We start from the raw sequence: 24,760 nt of genomic DNA on the forward strand, positions 1-24,760 counted from the left end.
TCAGTCAAGAAGGATAAAGATGAAAAAATTACCAGTTGCCACCACCTGTAAAACCATTCCTGTTTTGGGGGTCGTCTCACAGTTGGCCCTCTAGTACACCTGTATTAAATTTCGTTGATATCAAAGCAGGTCAACCTGAACCACACCTCTGTTGCATAACTGGCCAGATCAATTCCCACAAGTGTGACTGACTTGATGCTATACTCCTATGAACAAGTGTTTCCTTTATTTTTTTGAGCAGTGTAGTTAGTAGCCTACCGTTTAAAAGCGGAGAAAAGGCTATTTTGTATGATAGCCTATCTGTGTGATATGTAGACTTCTTCACAAGAAGATCAACAAGAGAACAACATGTGAATGTGGATACACTTTGTGTGCTTATGTCAAAAAGTGAAGTGCTGAGCCCAAGATGTGGGGGAGACTGCAACTCACAGGAAGTAACTGTAACCTCAAAATCAGCGCAACTTACCCTTACAGGCTACTAATAACAATACATGGTCCCTAGTACGAGACACTGGTGGCTGGTAAGTTGATCGAATCTACCTGCCAGTGCACAAATTCACCCGCATTTGACTAGTGGTGGGTCCTTCCATCACTGATATGGCAGTACAAGCTATCAGTGGGCACGGCTATGGCAGTAAAAGCCATCATTACCTCTGCCAAGGAGGTTATGTTTTCATCTGTGTGTGTGCGTGTCTGTCTGTCTATCTGGAAGATAACTCAAAACGTTATGGATGGATTTCGATGAAGGAAGGTCTGAAATGACCCAAGGAAGAAACGATTAAATTTGGGAGTGATCCATATCACTGTCTGGATCTAGGAGTCGGTTATGTTTTTGCTTGGCGGAGGTTTGCGCTTTTCTAGTTGTAACAAGCAGTCTGTAACACGCAGCCCTAGCCAGTAGTGGTGTCAACAATAATCGATTCGGCGATGCATCGCAATGCGGGGCATGCACGAGTCAGCATTGATGCGGCAACATGCCATAATCGATGATGTCACTATTCATTTTCTGGCCTTGAGTACAATAAAGTTGACGTTTCAATTAATTCCGGGGGCATTTCCAGAGCAATGTTGCAATGACATGCGCCGCCTGTACAGTGTTTCCCACACAAATTTGTACTAATTTGTGGCAGTGCACCACATATGCGTTTTGTTCTTCATTATTTTTTTTAACGCAAATTAAAACACGCATCGTATTCGTAAAGCTCTCTTACTCACACACACAGCCACAGCCGCTCCCCTCGGTGCACACCGCGGCTGTCTCCATGAAAGCTTTCCATTGTAGACTATGCGTGCAACTTTACTGAAAAGTAGAAGTAAAGCCCCCCTCTGCACTTTTTTGGTAAACAAGCCTACTCATAGCGCTTTGATGTAGTCAGATCTTTCCATAACACTTGTTGTAGACTACATGGATTAAAGTGAAAAAAAATCATCTGACTGAAAAAAAATTTGTCAAAAAAAAAAAAAAAAATCGACACACGCAAGTGATGCAAATCAAAGGGCCTTATAAGGCCATACAGACTAATTGTACCCTCCGTTTACAAGTAACACATTTTAAAGTAGGCCTAGCTATTCAATAGGCCTACTGCAGACTGTTGCCTACTGACACCCCCCCCCCCCCCCCGAGAACTGTTACTGTTACTGTTATGTAAATGCATAAATTCTGCGCACTTTCAGTCAGAGATTAGGGCCAGCATCATAGTCATATATACATGTATGGCCAGCATTATGCCTAAAATACATGTATGCCTCCAAAAGTTCATTCCTCACCTGTTATCAGACCTGCATGAAAACAATTAAAACTCAGTTATTTTACCGTCAGATAGGCCTCTGTTATTGAAGATTTGGAATAATTTATTTGAAATGTAATATACTAAAGAATTCTGATGTTTTCTGATGTCAGAATATAATTTGGTGTAACTTTACTTAGTGTGATTAGGCCCTAGGTGACATGTTGTTTAATTAGGTGCATGTCACTTTAAGAGTTTTTAGTTTTTGGGCAAGAACGTGATGCACGGCATGAATGTTAGGAGTTCCACGTTTTTTCTGACCGTGTTGGTCGTGTCAATTATAGGAGTATGAACTGTGCTGTTTGTTACAATAAACATTCAAGAACATTAACTGGAAGACAAGACGTTTTTATAAGAACACACGTCAGTCATAGGACTCCTATTAGATAAGTTTGGTTTATTGGAAACGCACCTACGACTTTCTCTTTGAAGAAGAAAAATTAGGCAAACTGTATAGACATAGCCTACGCTACTGGATCCTTTTGAATTGTTTAAGTTAAAGGGATAGTTCGGGTTTTAAGACACGAAGTTATATGGGTTCCCTGTCGGCAACGTTGTGCATCAGCACTGACTTACCCCGCAACAGCGTCCTGTGAGCCGAGATCCAGCCGGTTTTTGATGCTGAAGAAAGTAGTCCGGCAAGTTTCTGGGGTCACGAAAGTAAAGTGTTTTTCTTCTCAAAACCATATGCGTTCAAAAGAGTAATATATTTGCACCACAAAAACGTTGTCCAGGAAAAATTCAAACCTCGTTATCACTTACTTATTTTTCGCGATTCCTATCACTGCGCGCTACTGACAGCTGGACAACGTTTTTGTGGTGCAAATATATCACTCTGTTGAACGCATATGGTTTTGAGAAGAAAAACACTTTACTTTCGTGACCCCAGAAACTTGCCGGACTACTTTCTTCAGCATCAAAAACGATCAAAAACCGGCTGGATCTCGGCTCACAGGACGCTGACGGGGGGTAAGTCAGTGCTGATGCACAACGTTGCTGACAGGGAACCCATATAACTTCGTGTCTTAAAACCCGAACTATCCCTTTAACCTTGTTGGCTTATTGTAATTATTTTTAGAGAAATTAGCAGTTAAACTTAAACAGTACAATTGTAATAGCCTAATAGTGGCGTGGCGCAGACACGCACTTTCCCGTAATCTGTCTCTGCGTTTCGGGCGCCCCCGACTCTATTAATATTAATAATGACCGAAAGTAGGCTATAGCCATGTTCTTTTTGACTATTCATCTTTAAGCTCCCCAACACTTCCGACCTCTAAGTAGCCTAATTTGATGAGATCGGGGAAATACACAGCAAGTGCGGACAAGAAGTCATCGCAAACAACGCAGAACTTTGCGCAGCTAGTGCGTGGATGTCTGTCGTGATGCTATTCTATTACAACTGGCGAAACAACAGTTTATTTTCATTTTACTTTTATGAAGAATAATTAGCCCAAATCATAGACTAATTAAACTGAAAAAACAACAGCTTTCCTGAACTGCAAAGCTTGTTTAACCTACAAAAGCCTAATAGGCTGCGGCTCCAATGTAGTCTTGAAATCAGAACTGTTCTTTCATCTGTTTCAATAGGCCTTTCTTTCGTTCATTATTGTATCATTAGGATTATGATGAATATGATTATTATTATTATTATTAGTAGTAGTAGTAGTGATAGTAGTAGCAGCCTAATAGTGGTAGTAGTAGTAGCCTATAATGTTCATCAACGCAGGTGCACCAACGCATTTATTTATTTATTTATTTTGCGCACAACGAAGTTTTAACATAGGCCTGTGCTTTTGTAGCCTAGGCTATCACAAAACAGGGTTCAACAAGATGTGTAACCATCACTGCGGCCTGCAAGGGACATCGCGTCCTCCCCCACCCCCAGTTATTTTCTCCCCGGATCTGCATCAATCTCATGATTGACATCTAAAGTAGTATAGCGCCTCCGGTTGACGGAATCCGTCGTAGCGACGGAAAACTTTAATCCATGAGACTAGCCTAAGCTAGGCCTACATAATGCCAACATTATTCTCTATTTAGGCCTATAAGTCATTAAGAAAACGTAACAAATGTGTTGTTGTTTGTCTAACTCAGACATCAGCAACTTTCATTTTATACCACCAATCACTTCTCGTGGCAGCTCCCTGTCCTCACAGCTGAAACTTGTGCACTCGTTTGTGCTTTTTAGCGGCATGTTCATCAGGTCACGGAGCTGCCACGGCTATAGGGACAATTTTTCGGGACAATTAGGGCAGGATTCGGGATAACTGCTTGTATTTTGTGACTATCCCGATTTTTTTGGTCACCCTAAGGGAACTGAACAGTCCAACCAGTAGACTATGATAAGCTAGCCAACTATGCTACTTTGTTTACAATATTATTTTGAGGCTTTAACCAGACAGCTGAATTAAAGAGTTGTAATATGAATAGTAGGCAATAATATGCATAATGTGAGCGGTCATGAATATCAGAATTGTAGTATTTTCTCTTTTTATATCAGGATATAATATAATACTCCAAGGTTTGAAATGTTACTTATTTCATACAATTTAGTCCCCCCCGCCCCCCCACATAACAGCCAATACAATCTTTTGTTCAATATGACTGCTTGTACTGCCTCATGTCTGATGACAAATTTGCCTTGTCGTGTGCAGAGAATTGTGATGCATCGCCTTGCATCGTAGAATCGAATCGTCACCTGGTGAGTCGTATTCGAATCGAACCGTGAGGGCAGTGCCAATGCACACCCCTACTAGCCAGCCACGATATCAAATAGGCTACATAGAAACACGCAGTCTAGCACACACACACACAACTCAACCACATCAGTACAAACAACTCGATTTAACTTCCTTTTTCAAGCTCTGCTCCATAAGGAATACAATTCTTTTGAGAAATTTGAAATTCATTTTTTGCCCTAATCACTTCCATAAGTCATGAATCATTTAGGTGCCACCCATCTTATTGTTCGTCAGCTGATGGCCCCATACACAGGGGAAGGGCATGCCGTGTTAATGGACAGTTACCACACATCACCAGCCATAGCAATTAAATTTGTTGTTTTAGGTTTGGTTCAGCATAGGCTACAGCAGGGCTGTCCCAAGGATATCAAGTAGGCTACTGTAGTTTAAGATGTCATGCCATGTCTAATAGGTCCATCTCCAAGCTTAATTCATTTCTACTGACTGATGGACAGCTAGCACAGCTATGAACAGAATGAGTCAATAAAATGGAGCTCATTCTAACCAGGACTACCACAGGCCTACTGTTGCTATTGGTTAACACTGTGCAGTAGGCCTAAAATCTACATTTGTTCATTCATCAAAAAATGTCTAAATGATTTATTTGCAATTTTAATATTCCCTAAGGTGACATGCACATTGCACAACGCAGCCTGTCAAAAAAATGATGGAAAATGAAAAAGCCTGATGCAACCTCTGCTGTTACTATCAAAATGGGGCTTGACAAGCTCAACGTAGATAGTTGACCAGCTAGTTTGACAAGCTTTAAGGTATGCTCTGCATGAGTCTTTGGTGTAAGTTGTTGGCAGTATCAAACTAACAATATGAACTGGTTTTCAGCTATTTCAGGAGTTACCTCCATTAACCTGGTTACTTATGTGCCAGCTTTTAACTTGATATAGGCTGATATGAACTTGCTTTATACCAAACCGAATGTACGGCATTATGGGTTGTTGGTTACTGGTTACTGTTACGTGTGTGATTCAATATGTCCACATACACAATCTCACGTGATTATCATGAGCTAATAATTTACAATGCCCTGACAGAGCTATCTCATGTGAGCAATTTTCTGTACGTTTCTCAGAAAAAAAAAAAAAACGTTTTTTTCTGGAAGTGTGTACATGGGCTAGGAGAAACTAACTAATAGTTTGGGTTTCTCCATAGGTTTATATTGGTGCACCTATCTTTTTTCACCATATTCTGATAGTGATCAGGAAAAAAATACCTCAACTGGTTGATTTTATATGAAATGACTATTATACAGTGTGGGATAATTCAGAACATTTTAACACCCTTAAACTAGAGAGCAATGGGAGAAATGTTATCTGCTCTATGAAGGGACTGAAGTGCTACAATAACATTTAACAAAACAAATCTGAAATGTAACAATATTCTGCATTGTAAAACTGTCCATCTGAAGTGTCAAGGTGCTATACAGCAATGGGTGAATGGCAACAGCTATTTCTAGTCTAGAAATACAACAACATAACATAAATACATTAGCAGGATGGAGAGAAAATGTTGTACATTGAGGGTAGGGTTAATTATGTCTGAGGGACCGCAAAAGTGCTGAGAGAGAAAACTCCCACCATGACCTTTCAGTGGCTCCGTAGTTTCAGGGGTTTCTCAGTCATTGCTTAGAATTTTGTAAGGAGCACCAAAAATAAAGTAGGCCTGGATACTGCACAAGATCAGGAAACGTTTGTTTTCATCAATGCTTCATCCAGTCTCCGAACATTTGATTTTGACGACCAAAGCCACAGATTAAGGTTTTACACCTCTACTTTAAAAATCACTGAAGAGTTACATATGGAGTAAACGGTTAGTATTCTCACTCAAGGCACACAAAGGTAGATGTTTGCAGTTCTGAATCCTTTAACGTGTTTCAAACTAAATCGGTTATTATAAACCACCATACAGAGACAGAATGCATAACTGCTGCATCCAAATGAACATGCTAGCCAAATAGTGTGACCACCGATTCAGTGATTCAAAGAGGCTTTTAAGTTTATGACAACCGCCTATTCATTGGCAGGCAGACACCAGGTAGAAAGAATACTACACTTGTCAAATATCACGAGCTTCCCGGATGAACAAATATGATAGTCATATCGTTGGGCAGTTGAAGTATTTACACAGTGAGGGCCCGAACCGGATGTAGCCAACTAGCTGACGGTTGGCTAGCATTGACAAAGAGACTAGCACATAAACCTTTAACCTTCTTGTGAAATCTATATTTGTAATGATCTTCATAAAATCCACGTTCTGCTCTTACTATTAAGGCTCACTGGGTTACTATGCCATGCCATGTCTGAGCATACTGGCTAACATTCAATGATAGCTTCCTCGAACCTGTAATCCACGCATTGAGCGTTGACGTTAGTCAGCATCTCATTAGCCATAGCATCAGGGAATACGCAGGATAACGCTGGCTAGCTACCACGGTGAACAAGTGGGGTTTGTGCGATTATACTGTGTCCACCTCCTAGAGCAGTACAGTTAGTTCAATAAAACAGAATCGCAGATGCTATCAAAGCAGATAGACAAACACATCGACAAACAATTATTGTATCTATGACAAAACACCATCATGCATTGTGTTTAGCCTGAAAGAAAAGCCGATAATTTTCATCTATGGTGGAGCATATGATGGCTAACGTTAGCTGAGGTCTTACCGTGTGCTCATGTTCGTCTGCCTTTGCTGTAAACAACATGCTACAGGCAGAGAGTATAACTACTACTGTATTTTTCCATCTTGAAGATCCCATCATTACAGTTAACCTCAAGTTTTCCAAAAGGTTTGGGACGTTAGCCTTCCTTGCTATCCCGCTATCCCACCTTCCCTCTTCCTGCTTCTGTCCCTGACAGCACTAGCGACACGTCTTCATACGTCATTGTCGTAAATAACCACTTTGATTGGCAAAACCCCATCACATGACCATGTCTGACCAATCTCACTGTGCTGCAATTGCAAACACGGCAAACACTTCCCTGCTTTCAGCCACGTCACCCGATATCGAATTTATGAGGAAATGCCTTACTGTACTGTCTGGTACCGGTAATATTGTATTATTACGTAGGCTACTATGTACGTTTGCATTAGCGTGCAATTAAAAAATGTGTCAACACGTTCATGTTAATTACTTGTTAAACATGCCTTATGACACAGCTCTTCATAATGCTGTAGAATGCTAGCCTGATTACCATCGACTTTCAAAGGCTCTGCGAGACTTTAGTCTGACCAACAGCCTGTGCTAACACGGTTTCTTGCCAGCGCTGGTTGACCCGCCTCCTTTAAGTGCCTCGATTTGCTACTGGTAGATGTCAGAAAGCGGATTGCCGAGTTTAAACCAATAACAACACTCTTTCCTCTGCCTTGAACACGCCTCTACCCAGTAGAGAGGCTAGCCAGTTTTTAAAATCTATAAAATGATTTATTGCAATTATAAACGTGCAAATCTGCCTATATCAGCCAAAATTCAGCCTATAGGCAGTTGAAATCTATGAAATGAAATCTATGAAATTATTTGGCTATTACATTACAAAACTGTATTCAGCCTAATAATAGGCTATCTATCTTCGGAACTGAAAATGAGCAGAACTTATAGTCAAATAGCCTACTGTAGGCTACGTGTAACATGCACAACTGAACATCGCACAAGGCGCAACTGAAAAAAGGTCAACACGAAACATTTCTTTATCACACATGACATCTCGGGTATAGTCAGGGGGCCAATTCTGAAAAGGGCTTCCGTTAAGACTTTTGCGGACATGTTTTGGTACAAGCGGTCAACCTATTTTTTTAGTTAGAAGACACCCATAGATAAGATATTATGGTGGTTGTAAAGCAAAAACAATTTTTTTTTGACTTGTGCAAGCAATTTCAGGCCAATTTTTTGGTTTCCTGCTCAACATGACATGCCAACGATAAATGTTGAATATCTCCACAACCACAAGGACCATATAGATAAAAATGGTATGGAATGAAAGCTAACACTCGTGGGATGTCTGCTGAAGTGTCAGAATTAACATTTATTGTACAGTATAAGAGACAACAGACCTAGAACATGAAAAAAACAATTTCCGCCTAAAGAGAACCAGTTTTCAAAGTGAATATCAGATTGGAAACATAACATAGCATTCCAAAACCTCTATCAATCAGTACCCCTATCTATGGGAATGAGTCAAGCCAAGTTTAAAGCTTATAGGGAGAGACAGTGCACTGCTGCACATGTTGTAATACTTTAATGTTATGGCGAAAATGTAGAACTGTAGATGGTGGTCTATGGTGCTATTTGACTTCATTAATGTACCAGGTTGTGACAAATTATGTTTAATGGACATATCACTATAGTTATCAATTCTACCCAAACATAACTGCTCTCTCAGTTCTTTAGGATTAGAGGTTAGTAACTAGTTAGTAGTAATAACTTTGTAATAGTCGTATGGCAAAGGCATTTTTCCCCATCCAAGCAGTGGTGCTCGGGTATAGGCAGCCAACAGAAGAAGGCACATGAAGGATGGCATGCTTTCCCCCCAGCTTTTAACCACAGAGGTCAGGTGCTTGGAGCTTGGTGAGTACAGGTCAGGTCATCTGGCGTAATAATCAAGGCAACTTGCAAACGTACCATAGGCGCAGTGATATCTTACGCAGCATCTGAAAATAGTCCCCATAGACAACAAGCAGTAGTAGTGCCAGTAGCTGCAAGTTGCCTTGATTATTACGCCAGATGAGAGTGTAGTTCCATGTCAAATCAGCCTAGAAAAACGCCAGGTTTAATTTTCAGTTGGTCTTATTGCACTTTCTAACTTGAGAGGAGACACGTTTTAAATGGGAAAATTACCAGAAATCTTAGTCACTTTTAAACATGAAGCTAGCAGGCGAGAAGCTAATGGTCTAATCCGATTCAATGATCTATGCTAGGCTGAAGCTAAAAGTTGTATCGCCAGACTCACAGAATGGCTGGATGAACGGGAACAAGGTAAATATTGATTGTTTTGCTCGAGGGAAGGTGGAAAATGAGCGTATTTCCAAAAATGGCGGAATATCCCTTTAAGACACGAAGTTATATGGGTTCCCCGTCAGCAACGTTGTGCATCAGCACTGACTTACCCCGCAACAGCGTCCTGTGAGCCGAGATCCAGCCGGTTTTTGATGCTGAAGAAAGTAGTCCGGCAAGTTTCTGGGGTCACGAAAGTAAAGTGTTTTTCTTCTCAAAACCATATGCGTTCAAAAGAGTGATATATTTGCACCACAAAAACGTTGTCCAGGAAAAATTCAAACCTCGTTATCACTTACTTATTTTTCGCGATTCCTATCACTGCGCGCTACTGACAGCTGGACAACGTTTTTGTGGTGCAAATATATCACTCTGTTGAATGCATATGGTTTTGAGAAGAAAAACACTTTACTTTCGTGACCCCAGAAACTTGCTGAAGAAAATAGTCCGGCATCAAAAACGATCAAAAACCGGCTGGATCTCAGCTCACAGGACGCTGTCGGGGGGTAAGTCAGTGCTGATGCACAACGTTGCTGACAGGGAACCCATATAACTTCGTGTCTTAAAACCCGAACTATCCCTTTAAGGACACCAACTTTCTATGTGAATGAATAATGTATCATAAATAAATAAATGTATTGGCACCCCTATGTAACCTATGGGAATTTAACACAAAGGGTTAACATAGGGGCAGGCAGATTTTTAAAGGCCACTTATTTCATGGATCCAGGATACTATGCATCCTGATAAAGTTCCCTTGACCTTTGGAACTAAAATAGCCCCACATCATCACACACCCTTCACCATAACTAGAGATTGGCATGGTGTTTTGTTCAGTTGGCTTATTCGCTGGTTTGATTTGCATTGAGCTCAATGAGCATCAAACAGGCTAATAGGCTAACTGAACAAAACACCATGCCAATCTCTAGGTATGGTGAAGGGTGTGTGATGATGTGGGGCAATTTTAGTTCTAAAGACCAATGGAACTTTATCAGGATGCATAGTATCCTGGATCCATGAAATAAGTGGCCTTTAAAAATAAAAATCTGCCTGCCTCTATGGGAGTTGAGAACATAGGGTTAACATAGGGGTCCCAATACGTATGACCCCAGTCTTTTAAGGAAGAACATTTATTTATTCATGATACATTATTCATTGCATGGGGTGCCAACACTTTCAGCTATGACTGTATATGCCACTCATTTCAATTAAGTAATCATGGCAAGAAGTATATTCACAATAAGAAATGGCTGACCACACATTACATTTCCAGAATGTCACTGTCCATAGTATTCTAAACACATTATCACATATTAATCTTGACTGAAATTGAATCTTAAATGCAATAGTTAAACTATATTTACGGCTATACTATAGCTGTTATGTTATTGTGTTATTTACATTGACACCACACACCATCAAGCAGATGACTATCCATAACAGACTTGGCCTGTGGGCTGATTTTAAAATCTTAGATCACTTGTAATGCTTCTGACAGACGTAATGATAATCTGAAGATACAGTATATCATGATGGCCAGTACTGCCATGGTGATAAATATTATGTTTCACAATTACCATCATTCTGCAGTAATCCTATTCATGTAATATAAATTTAAACCTTTAAAAAAATCCTGAAATCTTTACTCCTGAAGCTCATATCCTGCCCATAAGAGGGGTAATATAGTTACTCAATGTAAACATGCATAATGCGTCTGTATCTCCCCAAGAGACAATACAGACAGACAATAGGAGGCTCAATCACACCATTGGGATACTCAACTTTGTGATACTTTCAAGTGACTATAGGTCAAAGTCAAACTGGGAAACGCAATCAACTTTGCATTAGGCGAAGAAAAAGTGAACTTCAAAATGTTCTTTATATTTTGAGAATGGGCTTCTCCTGGTATATCTGACCATATTCTGAAAATCATCAACACAATATTTTTGCCCATCACCTGGTAAACAGTAAGAAGCCACAATTAACAGCTGAGAGAACAAATACTTATTAGAAAATCAAAGAAGCATTTACCCACATAATCCATAGAAAATGATAGCTCACACATTGAGTACATTGCATTTTTTCGTGTGTAGGCCTACATAATTCTTACTTGTCATGATAATTCACTCAAGTTGTTATTAGGTGAATAAAATTAGTGTAGTTTACTTGACTCCTTTAAGTTATCCCAACACAAAATGCAATATACTAATATACAATATACTAATAACTCCAGTTGAATGACTTATTTACACTCAAATTAAATGAGTTGCCAAACTCAAATGTCAAGGCATCCGGTTTACTCAAATAATTTCAGATAAGTTAGCTTCCCAGGCTTTACAGTACTCAAATAATTTCAGTTCAGTTAACTTCCCGGATTTTACAGGGGAAAAACATACCTTTGCCATACGACTATAACAAAGTTGTTATTGCTAACTAGTTACTAACCCCTAACCCTAAATAAGTGAGAGAGCAGTTATGTTTGGATTGAATGAATAACTATAGTAATACTGTATGTCCATAGAAAAAGAAGCGCATTTAAGCTGCGCTCCCTTAAGCGATTTCGGGCTTTGTCATCGATGTCATTAAGCGCAGAGAATCCTCTCTCGCATTCTGCCGAAGTAGGTAAAAACGTTTTGGCTGCGATGACAAGTTTCTTGAGGCAGTATCCTTCCCTTGCCCCTTGCATCTTAAAGTCCCTATACTCCTCGACAGCCTGCCTGGTTGGCTCACCGAGCAGCTTGGCCAGGTTGCGAATTTCGTGTTCTCCATACAAAACCAACTCCTCACGATCAGCTGGCCAGTACTGTTTGTCCAGTGGTTTCAGAAGCTTTACTAGATCTGAGTCGGGCAGGCGTTTGGTTCGACAGTCTATTACAGCTTGGTAAAACTGTTGCCTGTTTATTTTCTCTTTGCGCTCTCCAAGCTGAACTCCTTTAAACATTCCAGCTGCGATGCGCTCCTCAGCAGCCTGCGAGGATTTACCGCCAGAGATTTTCATTGCGCGTAACACCTCAATAGTTTGTGTGATCTCCTGGCTTGCTTGGATCAAGGTTAAGTCTCTTCACTGGAGTTTTTGCGAAAGGCTCTGAAGCTCACGTAAAACATCCTTCATGCATGCAAGGTCAGCTACAAAGCCTTTGCTCACAAGTTGCTTGTGGAGACCACTAAACTACTGGAGACCCAGCGTATTGTGAAAATCTGCCCTATTTGCAGAAATGTTGTATCAAGTGGGCAGCTTCTCTTAGAAGTCTTTTATTTTTGTGGGATTGGTGGTAGACAGCATATAGCCTAGCTTAGACACAAACGTTTCAAAATGGTTACATCCACTTACGACCTTGAGTGAGTCACTGACGGCAAGTTCAAGCCGGTGGGCTAAACAGTGCACTGCTTGAACTGTGGGGAAATCGCTTTTGAGCCGTGATACCAGTCCTGACGTTTTCCCAGTGAGGACCGAAGCCCCATCAGTTGCGATCCCAATCAGCTGGCTTTTCAACCACTGATCATCCAACCCAGCATTTCGTAGACTTTCTCTAAGAGAATTGTAAATTGATTCAGCATCACAACCATTCAGTTCAACCAAGTCCAAAAACATATTCTCCATATCACCCTTGCCACTGATATCACTCCGAAGATAAATTATTAGATAACTCCGTCCATGTGTGCTGCTTTCATCTATGGAGATGCTGATGGGCGAATTCGCAGCTTTAAGACTTGAGATCATTTTACGTCTCATTTCATGAGCTATATGAACTGACATTTCTGTACATGTATGATCGGATCTATGTATCTTGCCCATGTTAGCCCCGTTTAGTGTCTGTAATGTGACCAAGGGATTCATTTTCGTGAATGAAAGTCTCTCTTTCGCAATACAGTAGGCCGTTCTGAAGGAAGCTTCTGTTTCTTGGAAATCGCATGAAGTAGCATCAACTATAATGTTTGTGAGCACATCTTTTTTTGTTGTTCTGCAATTTCTTCAGCCTGCTTGTGCGCAACACTGTCTCTGTGTCTGTATATTTTATTACGCATATGCTTCGCCTGGTCAGCAATTACTGTAGCATTAATCCACTCAGTGGACAAATGCACCCCCTTCTCAGCTCCAAGCAGGTGCTTTGCCTCTTTACAAACTGCACAGCCAACATGCCCTTCGCGACAACAAATCCACCGATATCACTCCTTTCACTCTTTGAACTGGCTGGCTGACCATACTTTTGGGATATTGTCTGGGGTGTTTCTTTCTGTATTCTGCACATCATTTAGACTCACGCTAGCCTCCGCTAACTCTTCCTGGACTTGTGGCGGTGGGCTTTCCTCCCGCTGTCTTTTTGCGGTGGTAGTAAAACCAAAGTTGGTCAAATCTAGATTTCTTTTCATTGCCATGTGTTAGTCTATGACATTTCTGTAACAATTTTTTTTTTTTTAATATCTAATTCTAATGAAGTTATTCATTCCTTTTTTACTTTTTTTCACTGTCTGCTGCTACTGTAGTTCGCTCAATCGCTAACAATGCTCTCGCAAAATTAATCACAATAGACCTCTGAAGTTCGCCTACAAAAAAGCCACCATCTTTGCCCAAATAAGGAGATCCGGTATCTTGAGATTTTTTCTATGGGAAAATAACATGGGGATTTTCAATAATCGTACCTGTTAAACACTCGCGGGGATGATGACATTTGAAATGCAGACGTTTTTCACTACACAGTTTTGTCCACTGCCTTCTAGTGGATACTGTGATCTTCGGCAGGTGAAGACGGCACACTTTGATCTTTGCTACCCCAAAGCTAACTTACAATGCAACTTGCCATAGGCAGTTAGCTTCAATTAACTCCCGGATCTCCTTATATGGACAAAGATGGCAGCTTTGGATCCTTTTTGTAGGCGAACTTCAGAGGTCTATTCGAGTCAGGGGAGGGTGAGATCGGACGGCAGGAGGCTACATGCGGAGCAGTGCCCCTGCAGTCTGGGGGGAAATACACATTGCAACCAGCGGGGGAAACGTAGATTGGCCGGGTTTCCCAAAATCGTTAAGAAGCTCTTAAGTCCTAGGAACTTCTTAGGAGCGTTCTTAGAACATTCTTACAACGCTCCTAAGAAGTTCTTAGCACTTAAGAGCTTCTTAACAATTTTGGGAAACCCGGCCATTATCATTTATGGTTTGGCAACTTGGCAATGAATGAATTAAGTGGGCCCCCTCAGACAGTGATTTCGAGCAGAACTAGTAGTGCCCTGGCCAGAACTAAGGGGGCGGTGCACTACCGGGCCCTATGGTAATTCGAACACTGGTTGAAGGACTATCTACAGCAGGCTAAGCGTACAGAGTCATTTGAACTAGTCTAGGCCTATGCCCACTGATCACACGCCTTTTATGCAGTAAAATTGTGCAAAATTGATGTAGAGTAACAAACGTGGCAGTAAATGCTAGGCATTTCATCTAAGGTCCACAAGCCGTCACTGTCATTTTACCATAGGCCTACTACATACTATGATGTAATGGTTTCTGGCTTTTGACCGCGGGTTGCTCACCGTGCCTGGTCCCACCCAACTAATGAGTAGGGATGGGCGAACGAGGCTTTGTGAAACAACGAAGCGTTCGAAGCAATTGCGCCAGAATTGTGTCGAGGTTTCGAAACAATCCGAAATGTGCATCTCTATGCTGACATTTTGATGCTGAAGCGCCACTGTTTCAGACAAAAATATGGCCCAATCCCATTTCACCCCTTCACCCTACCCCTCCGCTTTGCGCGTTCACGTGTAGGGGTAGGGATGTACCAATTTCCGTTAAGACAGAGGGGTAGGGGTAAGTGGTAGGGCTATATACCCCTCCAAACGGAGATTTTTCAGGGGCACACTCCAAACGGAGGGGTATGAGCATGGATGATGCATGGTGATGCAAGAATTGCGAGCGTCTGTGCTAAATTGTTGAACACAATTGTTGAACATAATTGTTGAACACAACTCAAGTTGTGTTCTATCAAATGGTGTGCGTGTCATTCCAATTGCCCACGCAATAGACACCACCGCAGCTGCAGGCTGCAGACGGCATCTTGTATTTCTACCGAATGCTCCTCGTGTCGTGTATGTTTGCGTAAAAGCTGCCGGAGAGTACTGATGATGTATGTGGTTGTTGAAGGGGTGTCCCAATTCGTAGGGGTTGACTTTCAACCCCTACCCCTTGTTGCTCCGCTTCAAGGGGCAAGGTGTAGGGGTAGAAATTAGAAATGGGATTGGCCCTATAAATAGCCGTCATTTTACGTTAGGTAATGTTATTAGTAATGTGGCGCCAATAACCATGGCGCAGTTGCATGCAGTCAATGCGGGTGACCGGAGTTCGAGTCCCTGTAAATAAAGTACATTGTGTGTTTTTGAAATTTCACCAGAAAAAAATGGCATTTTATTAAAAACTCCCCAGCCATTAAAGCATAAATATCTGTTAGCCATTATACTTAAGTTCGGATAGACAACTTTATTGCCAGTGGGCTACTTCAAAGGGTCTGCTGTTTTTGGGATTAAGGCATCGGGCAAGGTTAAATATCAAATCATCTTTTGGCAATTGATCTTAATGCCTTAAATGAAACAATGAGGAAATATTCAACCTTTAAAGGGAATGATGCACGACCAGTCATTGAATGGTCGTGCATCATTCCCTTAGTTTGCCTTGAGATGGAAGAAATAAGGATTTCAAGGTTGAACTTCCTGCTTTCAATGATGTAAAAATCATCATTTTACATAATTGAAAGCAGGAAGTCTTATTCATGAGCTTCATTGAAATCCGTATTTCTCCCATCTCAAGGCAAACTGAGGGAATGATGCACGACCATTCAAAAACATGACTGGTTTTCTAAAGATACTCTAATCGGTGAAGTGTCCCTTTAAGGACATCAATTTTCTTTGTGAATGAAATATGTATTGTAAATAGATAAATGTTTTCCTTAAAATACAGGGGTCATGCCTATTGGAACGCCCATGTTAAATTCCCATAGAGGATTTTTATTTTTTAATTTTAAAGGCCAGTTATTTCATGGATCCAGGACACTATGCACCCTGATGAAGTCCCTTTGGCCTTTGGAATTAAAATAACTCCACATCAACACTATACCTTTCACCATACCAAGAGTTTGTCATGCTTTATGTCAGTTATTAGCTGTTAGCTAATTAGCTGGTTTCATTCTCATTGAGCTCAGTGCAATTCAAACCAGCTAATTACTGGCACCAGCTATTGACCCATCCCACGTGACGTCAGAGCAAAAGTAAGTGCCATTTTGGACATGAACTACCAGTAGTCTACCACGGCTAACACGCGGAAATTAAAAGGATAATTGAAAGGAATAGAACTACAGCGTCCTTTGGTAGCCTCAAAGTAACAATAAAGTTATCAACTAATTACCACGCGGTTTACATCGCTCTCTGTTATTACAAAAATATGTAAAGCCAGTTAAGCAAATTGCCGTTTTGATCAGTTGGAGATGAAGCGCCCAAACTGGTGACGTCAAATGCTACTGTAGCTACTGTAGTTCGTTATCACCATGTTACAAACAATCTCAAAACAATTAAACTGATCCTAAAAACTAAAGTATGACCACTAGAAGCAATAGAGCTGACCTAAATGCATAGCATATTGAAGGCATTTAACTAAGTTCCTACCGTGGGCCGAGATATATTTTTTCTAAAAGAAAATCCCCTCCACTCCCGCTAGCCTCTAGGAACGCAACCACTAGATGGCGATGAGATTACTTTCCCTCCCTATTCCATGTCAAACGTACAAATGTCCCCACTCGACCGTCACAGATTTGTCTGAAAAAAATCAAGGTTGTTCACACACTTCTTAAAAAGTGTAGTCCCAAATATTAGCTCTCTACTCTTTTGTCACAAAACATGTTTTAGCAACTACCGTACCGGCACAAAATGTAGGTGCACCCATATTTTTCATTGCATCGCCTTTTTATTGCTCTCCTGTCATATACGGTGAATATTTTTACTTTACTCTTTTTAATTACTCTATTATAGGCCTACATTATACTGACATTTCTGACATTCACAACAGCAATCTTTATGCAGATTATGGCCTAGGGCTACTATTCATATTATAACTCCACCTCTTAAATTCAGCTCTGGTTGAAGCCTCGAAATATTGTAAACAAAGTAGCAGGCTAAGTTTATCATACTCTACTGGTTGGACTGTTCAGTTTCTGTTCAGGTAAGCTAATACTTTTTCTCCTTGGGACAGGCCCCTTTAAGTCTTGGAGTTGAAAAACATTGGTATTGAGATGGTCAATCAACTTGAATGCAAGAGTTTTAATCAAATATCTGCAGCATAGCCTACTAATGATGCTAAACGGATCTAACAGTAATTTAGCTTGTCGTCTTCTGTGCGTCATTATGTTCACGATTGTGAATGTTTTATCTAGATTAAATGTGCATGTCGAGGGTGGGTGTCCATTGAGTGCGCACGAGAGCGGGCGAAGGAGAATGAGTTTACTTCTACTGCTTGGAAAAGTTGCACGCATAGTCTACAAAGGTTGCGGAAAAACATTGTTACAAATGAAGGACAACAAATGTAGTATTTTTGGTCATTATTTGTAAGCTACAACAATATTTATCTGAATCATATTACATTTTCAAACATATATACATGCGGTTTACCTTGCGATATTGTGAATTTTCCAATTAGCCCACCCGTGAGTGATCCAACAACTTCAATTACAGACCAATAGGATAATTAATTAAGATCAGTATAAAAGGGCCATCTTCCATCTATGCATTCACAACCTCAAATCAAAATGCCTGTTCTGCACTTGGCTGTACTCCTGCGTGAGTGGGGAGAGTACGACGTCGCCAACCCCAAAGAGGAGTACGCATATACCGGCCTCGGTTGGACATCCTCGGGCTCACTGATAGGCAGTGCATCCAGCGCTTTCGCCTGGACCGTGAGGCCATCATCTACCTCTGCCGACTGCTGGAAGAACAGCTTTCCGGTCGCAGCAACCACCCACTTGCCCTACCAGTCATCCTCAAAATGACTACAGCGCTGTCGGTCCTGGCATCTGGGTCGTTTCAGAGGGTGGCTGGTGATGCGCTGCACATCTCTCAGGCGTCGGTGTCGAGGTGTCTGACCCAGTTCGTTGACGCGATGCTGGCCCACACCAGGCAATTCGTAAAAATGCCAGAGACGCCCGCTGAAAGGCGGCGAATCAAGTTGGGCTTCCACCGGGTGGCCGGTTTCCCAAATATTGTGGGGGCAATTGATTGCACCCACATATCAATCAGGACTCCCTCTGTCAATGAAAATGTGTACAGGGATCGCAAACGGTGGCACAGCATAAATGTTCAGGTGTTGTGTGACCACGACACACGAATTTTGAGCATCTGTGCCAAATTCCCTGGCTCGGCTCACGACGCCTTCATTTTGCGCAACTCCTCATTGTGTCAGATAATGACCGAGTTGGCTGATGGAGATACCTGGCTAATTGGTAAGTAAAGGAAACAACTTTTTTCCCCGTGTGTGGCTTTCTAAACCTAATAATGCTTATACACAGGAGACCGGGGATACCCTCTATTGCCGTGGTTGATGACCCCGTTCCACAACCCCACCACCGACAGCCAGGAAAGATATAATCACGCGCACGCAGTCACCAGAAGCGCCATAGAGCGCACGTTTGGCATCCTAAAAAGTCGCTTCAGGTGTCTGGATGACTCTGGTGGCTGCATGCTCATACACCCCGACAAGGCGTGCCGTGTTACGGTTGTGTGCTGCATGGGGATGCTGCGCCTGCATCTGCCCACCGCAGCCACATCCTCAACGATTTGCGACCAGATCGCACTTTTTTGGCGTGAATCGGCCTTCAATGCGGCCGCACCAAATAAAAGATTATGGTGTGTTTTCACACACTGCACCAGAACCTCCAGCTCCTCCTCAGAAAAATGTGGCTTCCTAGTTCGACCAGAGTTCGCCATCATTGCCTTCATGTTCCATTCACAAATGTGTCATTATATACTTGAACTTGAGCAGTACCTGGGCCAATAGCAAAGCATTACCGATGTATCAATCAATTTAACTAAATAGAGAGTATTTAGTACTTGGGTAGGGCCATGATCAGCGAGTTCACCACTAATTGATTTTATTAATAAGCTGCTATGCCGTTGAAGACACCTGCATTTCGGTAGGCTCGCTTTCCTTGGCATTTTCAATGATACATCTCATAACATTCATTCATAGGCACAACATACGTGTTGTTTGGTTACTTTATTATTGGGTTCATGAACTTTCATTATCGAATATGCTTCCCTTCCATGCACATTCAAATTATAAGTCTGGTTATTTGTTTTCTTGGATTTCAATGACACTTCAAATGTTAATGAAAAAATCCATATTCCATGTTTTCCCGACAGCCTCAATCCACAAGGTTGACACTGATTCTGTTGGAATTTAAAATAGATCACGCCTCTTTCTTAAGGCCGCCTTCATTTCGAATTTACGCGGTGTGGGTGTGACAGAAGCAGAGATGAGAGAATCCGCTTAACAGAGAGGCGCCCAACAGAACCGCGCAAAAAAAAAGCTTACGCGCGCATGGGAGAATTCTCCCCATACTGCCCAGATACTGCCAGGCAGAGCTCATTTCAAAGGCATCTATGTGCATGCCTTATTAGTTATATATTTAATAGTTTTAATTATTTCAATGAGTTATGCCCTATATAATGTAGGATTGTTATAGTTCTACTGGAGCACTAATGCTGGAGACAAGAAATGCAGGTAAGCATGCAGGTAAGCACACTGAATCAATGGTAACACAGGAGGAACCTCACAGGGTCTTGATAATGCGTTTTTGTAATGATAATGATAATAGGTAAGTATTTCACAAGTAACGTAATATATTTTCTTTTCTTTTTTTGCAGGTCTTCAGTAAAGCACAAAGGTTAGAGTTCATAAATAACAAAACATCCTTTCCTGCACAGAGGTGAGTCTTCTCAGGTAGCATACAAAGAGTCTATTCCATCAACAAAGAACTGAAGAGGTTTCTTCACAGAGAATCCAACCAAGGTGAGTAACAAAGGTAAGTCCAAAATAGCGTTTCTTCAGAGATTCAGGTAGCCAGAGCACACGGCAAAGCAGACACTGGCTGTGTTCGAACTGCGTGCTAAATACTAGTCACATACTGATAATGACGTGAAGTAGCAAATAGTATGCAGTGTTTGGAAAATGTAATATTACCAGTACACAAAAGTTTCCCGGATGTTATACTGATGGGATACTGCATCCCATAATGCATAGCGATTGTTTCCAGCTTCAGAAAATTTCAGTAACAATGGCGGACAGCGAAGGGACAAGTATGGCAAAAACCGGAGATGAAGAGCACAAATGTGAGTATTAGTTGGGTGTTTTGGTATGGAATGTTTCGTGGCTTCTGTTATTGTGGAAGTTTTATTACTGTAGAGCTGTATTTGTGTATGTGCAAGTGAATAAATAGCCCAACTTAACCAAAGCTAACGTAAACTAACTGGCGCTCAATGGAAATGAATGGTAGAAACCTGTTAGCTTGCTAAGTCGCTAAGTAGCATGACGATTTTCTAGCCTCTACAGTAGGTAACGTCGTCATTCACATTAACGAGAGCAATGTTTATTTATAGCCTAGTTATCGTTATGGTTATCGTTCTTGGTGTGAACGGCCCTTATCTCCTAAGTGTTCTGTCAGTTATAACTGACAGAACTCTATTCATACTTTTAAAAAATAAGTTTAATTTACAAAAGTGTAATGTGAAAATCTTTGATAGCTAAGTTGCTTGGTATCTACTGAGAAATGAGCACCTGGTTCAAAACAGTTCCCAGTTTAAGCCTACTGCTCTTTGATAAGTGATATCATAGCCGGATTTGGGTATAACCAGAGAATGTCTAGGGCTCTGGTATAGCCTAACGATGGAAAATAAAATGGTAATGGCAGAAAATAATTTTCTCCTTACTAATATTTGATTTTAAATGAGTGTTTATAAGAAAGTGTCTAAGATGGTAAAGGATGTAACCTCTATCTCTAGGACTGGCACAACGTCATGCACAGTGGTCTTGGGAACATCGAAGGCTTCTGCAACAACCCTGTAGGAGGTGGCACTGGATAACCAATACTGAATGATGACAACCTCCAGTCTCTCCCCCAGCCTCCATCACAGTCCACTTCAAGTGTGTCCACAAGGGCATTGACAGAAGTCGTTCTCCAGATCCACATCTCCAAAGAGGAGACGGACAATAGATAGAATAGTGTTGCCATTCAGTTAGCAATATTGTCCCCTGGGGTCATTCTGAGAGAATGTGCACTTGTTGTTTTTCTTGATATTAAAGTTCAGACATTTTAATCATTAAATTGAAAGTATTTTGTTTAATGTTTAGTGTCATTTGTAAGGTAACTGTCATACAGTGGTCATTATGGGATTATCAATTGTCAGTGTAGCACAGTTACATTTACTTAATTTCACATTTCACTTAGTTGCAAACCCAAGTCTTGCCAATAATGACACCTTTTTGATCCATTAACCATGGTTGCATACGCCTTCATAAGAAAAGACAACTGTGGGCTACAATATTGTTAGTTTCTCTAGGCATATTGGTCTAATCACTCTGAATTCCTGCTGAAGAACGAGATTAAAGACCATCAGTATTGCAGACCTTCTTCTCCTTGCTTGTTTGTTGGCTCTCACCACAGAGAGGTAGCCTAAGACATATCAAAACGGTAGGACACACAGAAGTGCTACTCTCTCCACTGATCAACACTAGAGAAATGTTTTATGAACATTGTTGGCACTCTGATGGCAGCACAACAATAATTTTATAACACTGCACTTACCTGATTTCACAGCTTGTGCATCCTCTTAGCCTAACTCTTATAACTTTTGTTTCAATTCATTGTATTCTTTTCTGTTATTTAAATTCCATTATATCCGAAATTGAGTCTGGATTAATAAGCTTAGGTGATTTTATTTATCCATAAACATATTATATATGAAACATCACACAGAGATTCTTCATGGGTAGGCTATGCTTTCTCCAGATGTCCAGACTCCAGTGTAGCCCAAAAGCTGGCTGATTTGATAAGTAAACAGAACAATCCTCCTGCCATGTCAAGTCAAGTTTATTTATATAGCCTAGCCCATTTCATGCAACGTGCTTTACATAAACAAAAGCAAACTTGTGATGTTCTAAATTTCCAAGAACGCTAGAATTGAAATGCAATGATTAATGCATTTCAGCTGAACTCGTTTCCCACTGCAGTCTTATACAAATGAATGAGGACTAGTTCGACTAATTGCCAATACCAGACGTTTTTCTTGCAAGTAGGTGGCGGTGCGTGCTGTAGGCTGTAGATGCATCACTGTATAAAAAGCCTAGGCCTATATCTGGACACAACTAGACTGGAGGAACACGCTCAGTACTCCACATTTAGATTCGCTTCGTTTAGCAACGAACAGAAATCATTATAGCCTAAGCATGTCACTAACGGGATAAACGTGAAGAATTTCCCCAAAATATCAGACGTAATTGCGCTCACTTTAAATTGATTAGTTTAGACAGTTTCTCCAAGTCTACCTCTAAATAGGCTACTCAGAACAGAACACATAGCCTAACTATAACATGGTATTGATTAAAATCTACGTTGAGCTCTCTAGAATGCATTGCGGCATTGCGTTAAAATGACCAACGTCACCGTAAGCTTGCTCACTTGATTTTACTAATCCATCAGCTGTTTTCCACAGGTGCATCAGATACGCTAGTAGCGATGGTAAAGGTCACAGACTAGTCGACCAATTTATGCTGACAAAGTTGGTAGGCTAAACGCTTTGTTGCGGTGCTGACTAAACTTATGAATAGAGTTCTGACAGTTATACAGAACACTAAGGAGTCGTTCACACCAAGAACGATAACTAATAATTAAGCGAACACTGGTAAATGTTAATAACGACGTTAACAAGAGCTAGACAAGCTTCATGCTTAGCGACTTCGCTTTCTAATATCATTCATTTCCATTGAGCGCCAGCTAGTTCATGTTAACTTTGGATAAGCTGGGCTATTTCACTTGCACATGAACACAAGTAGCTATAGGCTACTAAAACTTCCACAATAACAGAAGCCACGAAACGTTCCATACCAAAACACCCAAACAATAATCACATTTGTATTCTTCGCCTCCGGTTTGCCATAGGCTTGTCCTTTCGCTGTCTGCCAGCGTTGTTGAATTTTTCTGAAACTGGAAATAATCGCTATGCATTATGGGATGCAGTATCTGAGTAGTGAGCATCATTGGTACACTGAGGATTTTGCCACCATTAGTACAACATCCTGGGAACTTTTGCATACTGGTAAAATCTAATTTTTCACACACTGCATACTGCTCGCTAGGTTCACGTCAGTATCAGTATGCGACTAGTACTTACCACCCATTTCAAACAGTGATTTAGTACGCTGTGCTGCTGGTGACGGCTACTGCGTACTGGGGTGGGGGGCGTAGTGTGCAGTACACAGTGTATACTTGACCAGTATGCAGTATGTAGTACTTAGCAAAAAATTCCGAACACAGCCACTGTCCAAGCGATAATCATGACTGAGCACAGAGACACCACAAACAAGGTCTTAAGAGCCTGCATGATGGGTTGCAGGTGATACTCCTGATCACCTGCCACAGGGTTTCCCAGATTGTTTGGCAAGGGCAAGACCTGCCCTGGAAGTCCGGGGTTCCCTGGGCCGATTCCCAGGGGCTGGAACTGACTGGCGGCATCTCCTGGCAGGTCGAGGCATGACAGTACCCCCCTCCTCACGACCGTCACCCGACGGTCCAGTGGTCCCAGAGCGGTCCCTTCGGAAGTCGCGGATGAGGGAAGCGAAGGCACCCAACAACGTTCTTCCGGACCATAACTAAGCCAATCGACCAGGTACTGGACCCCTCTGCCCACTCGCCGAGAATCCAAGAGCCTCTTGACCGTGTACACAGGACCACCTGCCAAAAGACGTGGGGGCAGGGGTGGGGGTTTTGGGGGATACAAAGGGGAAGTTAGGACGGGCTTCACATGGAAGAAACATGGAAGACTGGACTCACCCGCAGAGACCTTGGCAAGGCAAGCTGGTAAGCCACTGGATTCATGCGTCTCACAATCTTGAATGGACCGATGTAACGTGGCTTGAACTTTTTGGACTCCACACGCAAAGGAAGATCCCGCGTGCACAACCACACCTTCTGGTCCACCCTGAATGATGGGG

At 41.5% G+C, this 24,760-nt stretch overlaps 2 protein-coding genes and 1 long non-coding RNA gene across 3 annotated transcripts in view; 2 read left to right on the forward strand and 1 right to left on the reverse strand.

Moving 5' to 3' along the window:
* The window catches only part of tm9sf3 (transmembrane 9 superfamily member 3), a 55,304-nt gene extending 47,915 nt beyond the window's left edge, over nt 1–7,389 (reverse strand). The window contains exon 1 of the mRNA XM_062519240.1: nt 7,207–7,389. Within this exon, the coding sequence (XP_062375224.1) occupies nt 7,207–7,302 (96 nt within the window). The 5' untranslated portion in view covers nt 7,303–7,389. The remainder of the gene's footprint in view (nt 1–7,206) is intronic.
* Nucleotides 7,390–18,305: 10,916 nt separating this feature from the next.
* LOC134063615 (putative nuclease HARBI1) lies at nt 18,306–19,549 on the forward strand. The gene is made up of 3 exons (XM_062519210.1): nt 18,306–18,376; nt 18,424–18,995; nt 19,062–19,549. Exons 1-3 carry the CDS (start codon nt 18,306–18,308, stop codon nt 19,547–19,549), a joined length of 1,131 nt encoding a protein of 376 aa, XP_062375194.1.
* A 1,094-nt stretch (nt 19,550–20,643) lies between these two features.
* LOC134063950 (uncharacterized) lies at nt 20,644–22,176 on the forward strand. Its single transcript, XR_009936222.1, has 2 exons — nt 20,644–20,883; nt 21,553–22,176. It is a non-coding gene; the product is annotated as an uncharacterized LOC134063950 (long non-coding RNA).
* Nucleotides 22,177–24,760: the final 2,584 nt, after the last annotated feature.

Source organism: Sardina pilchardus, chromosome 18 (assembly GCF_963854185.1).
Source record: "Sardina pilchardus chromosome 18, fSarPil1.1, whole genome shotgun sequence".
Taxonomy (NCBI): domain Eukaryota; kingdom Metazoa; phylum Chordata; class Actinopteri; order Clupeiformes; family Clupeidae; genus Sardina; species Sardina pilchardus.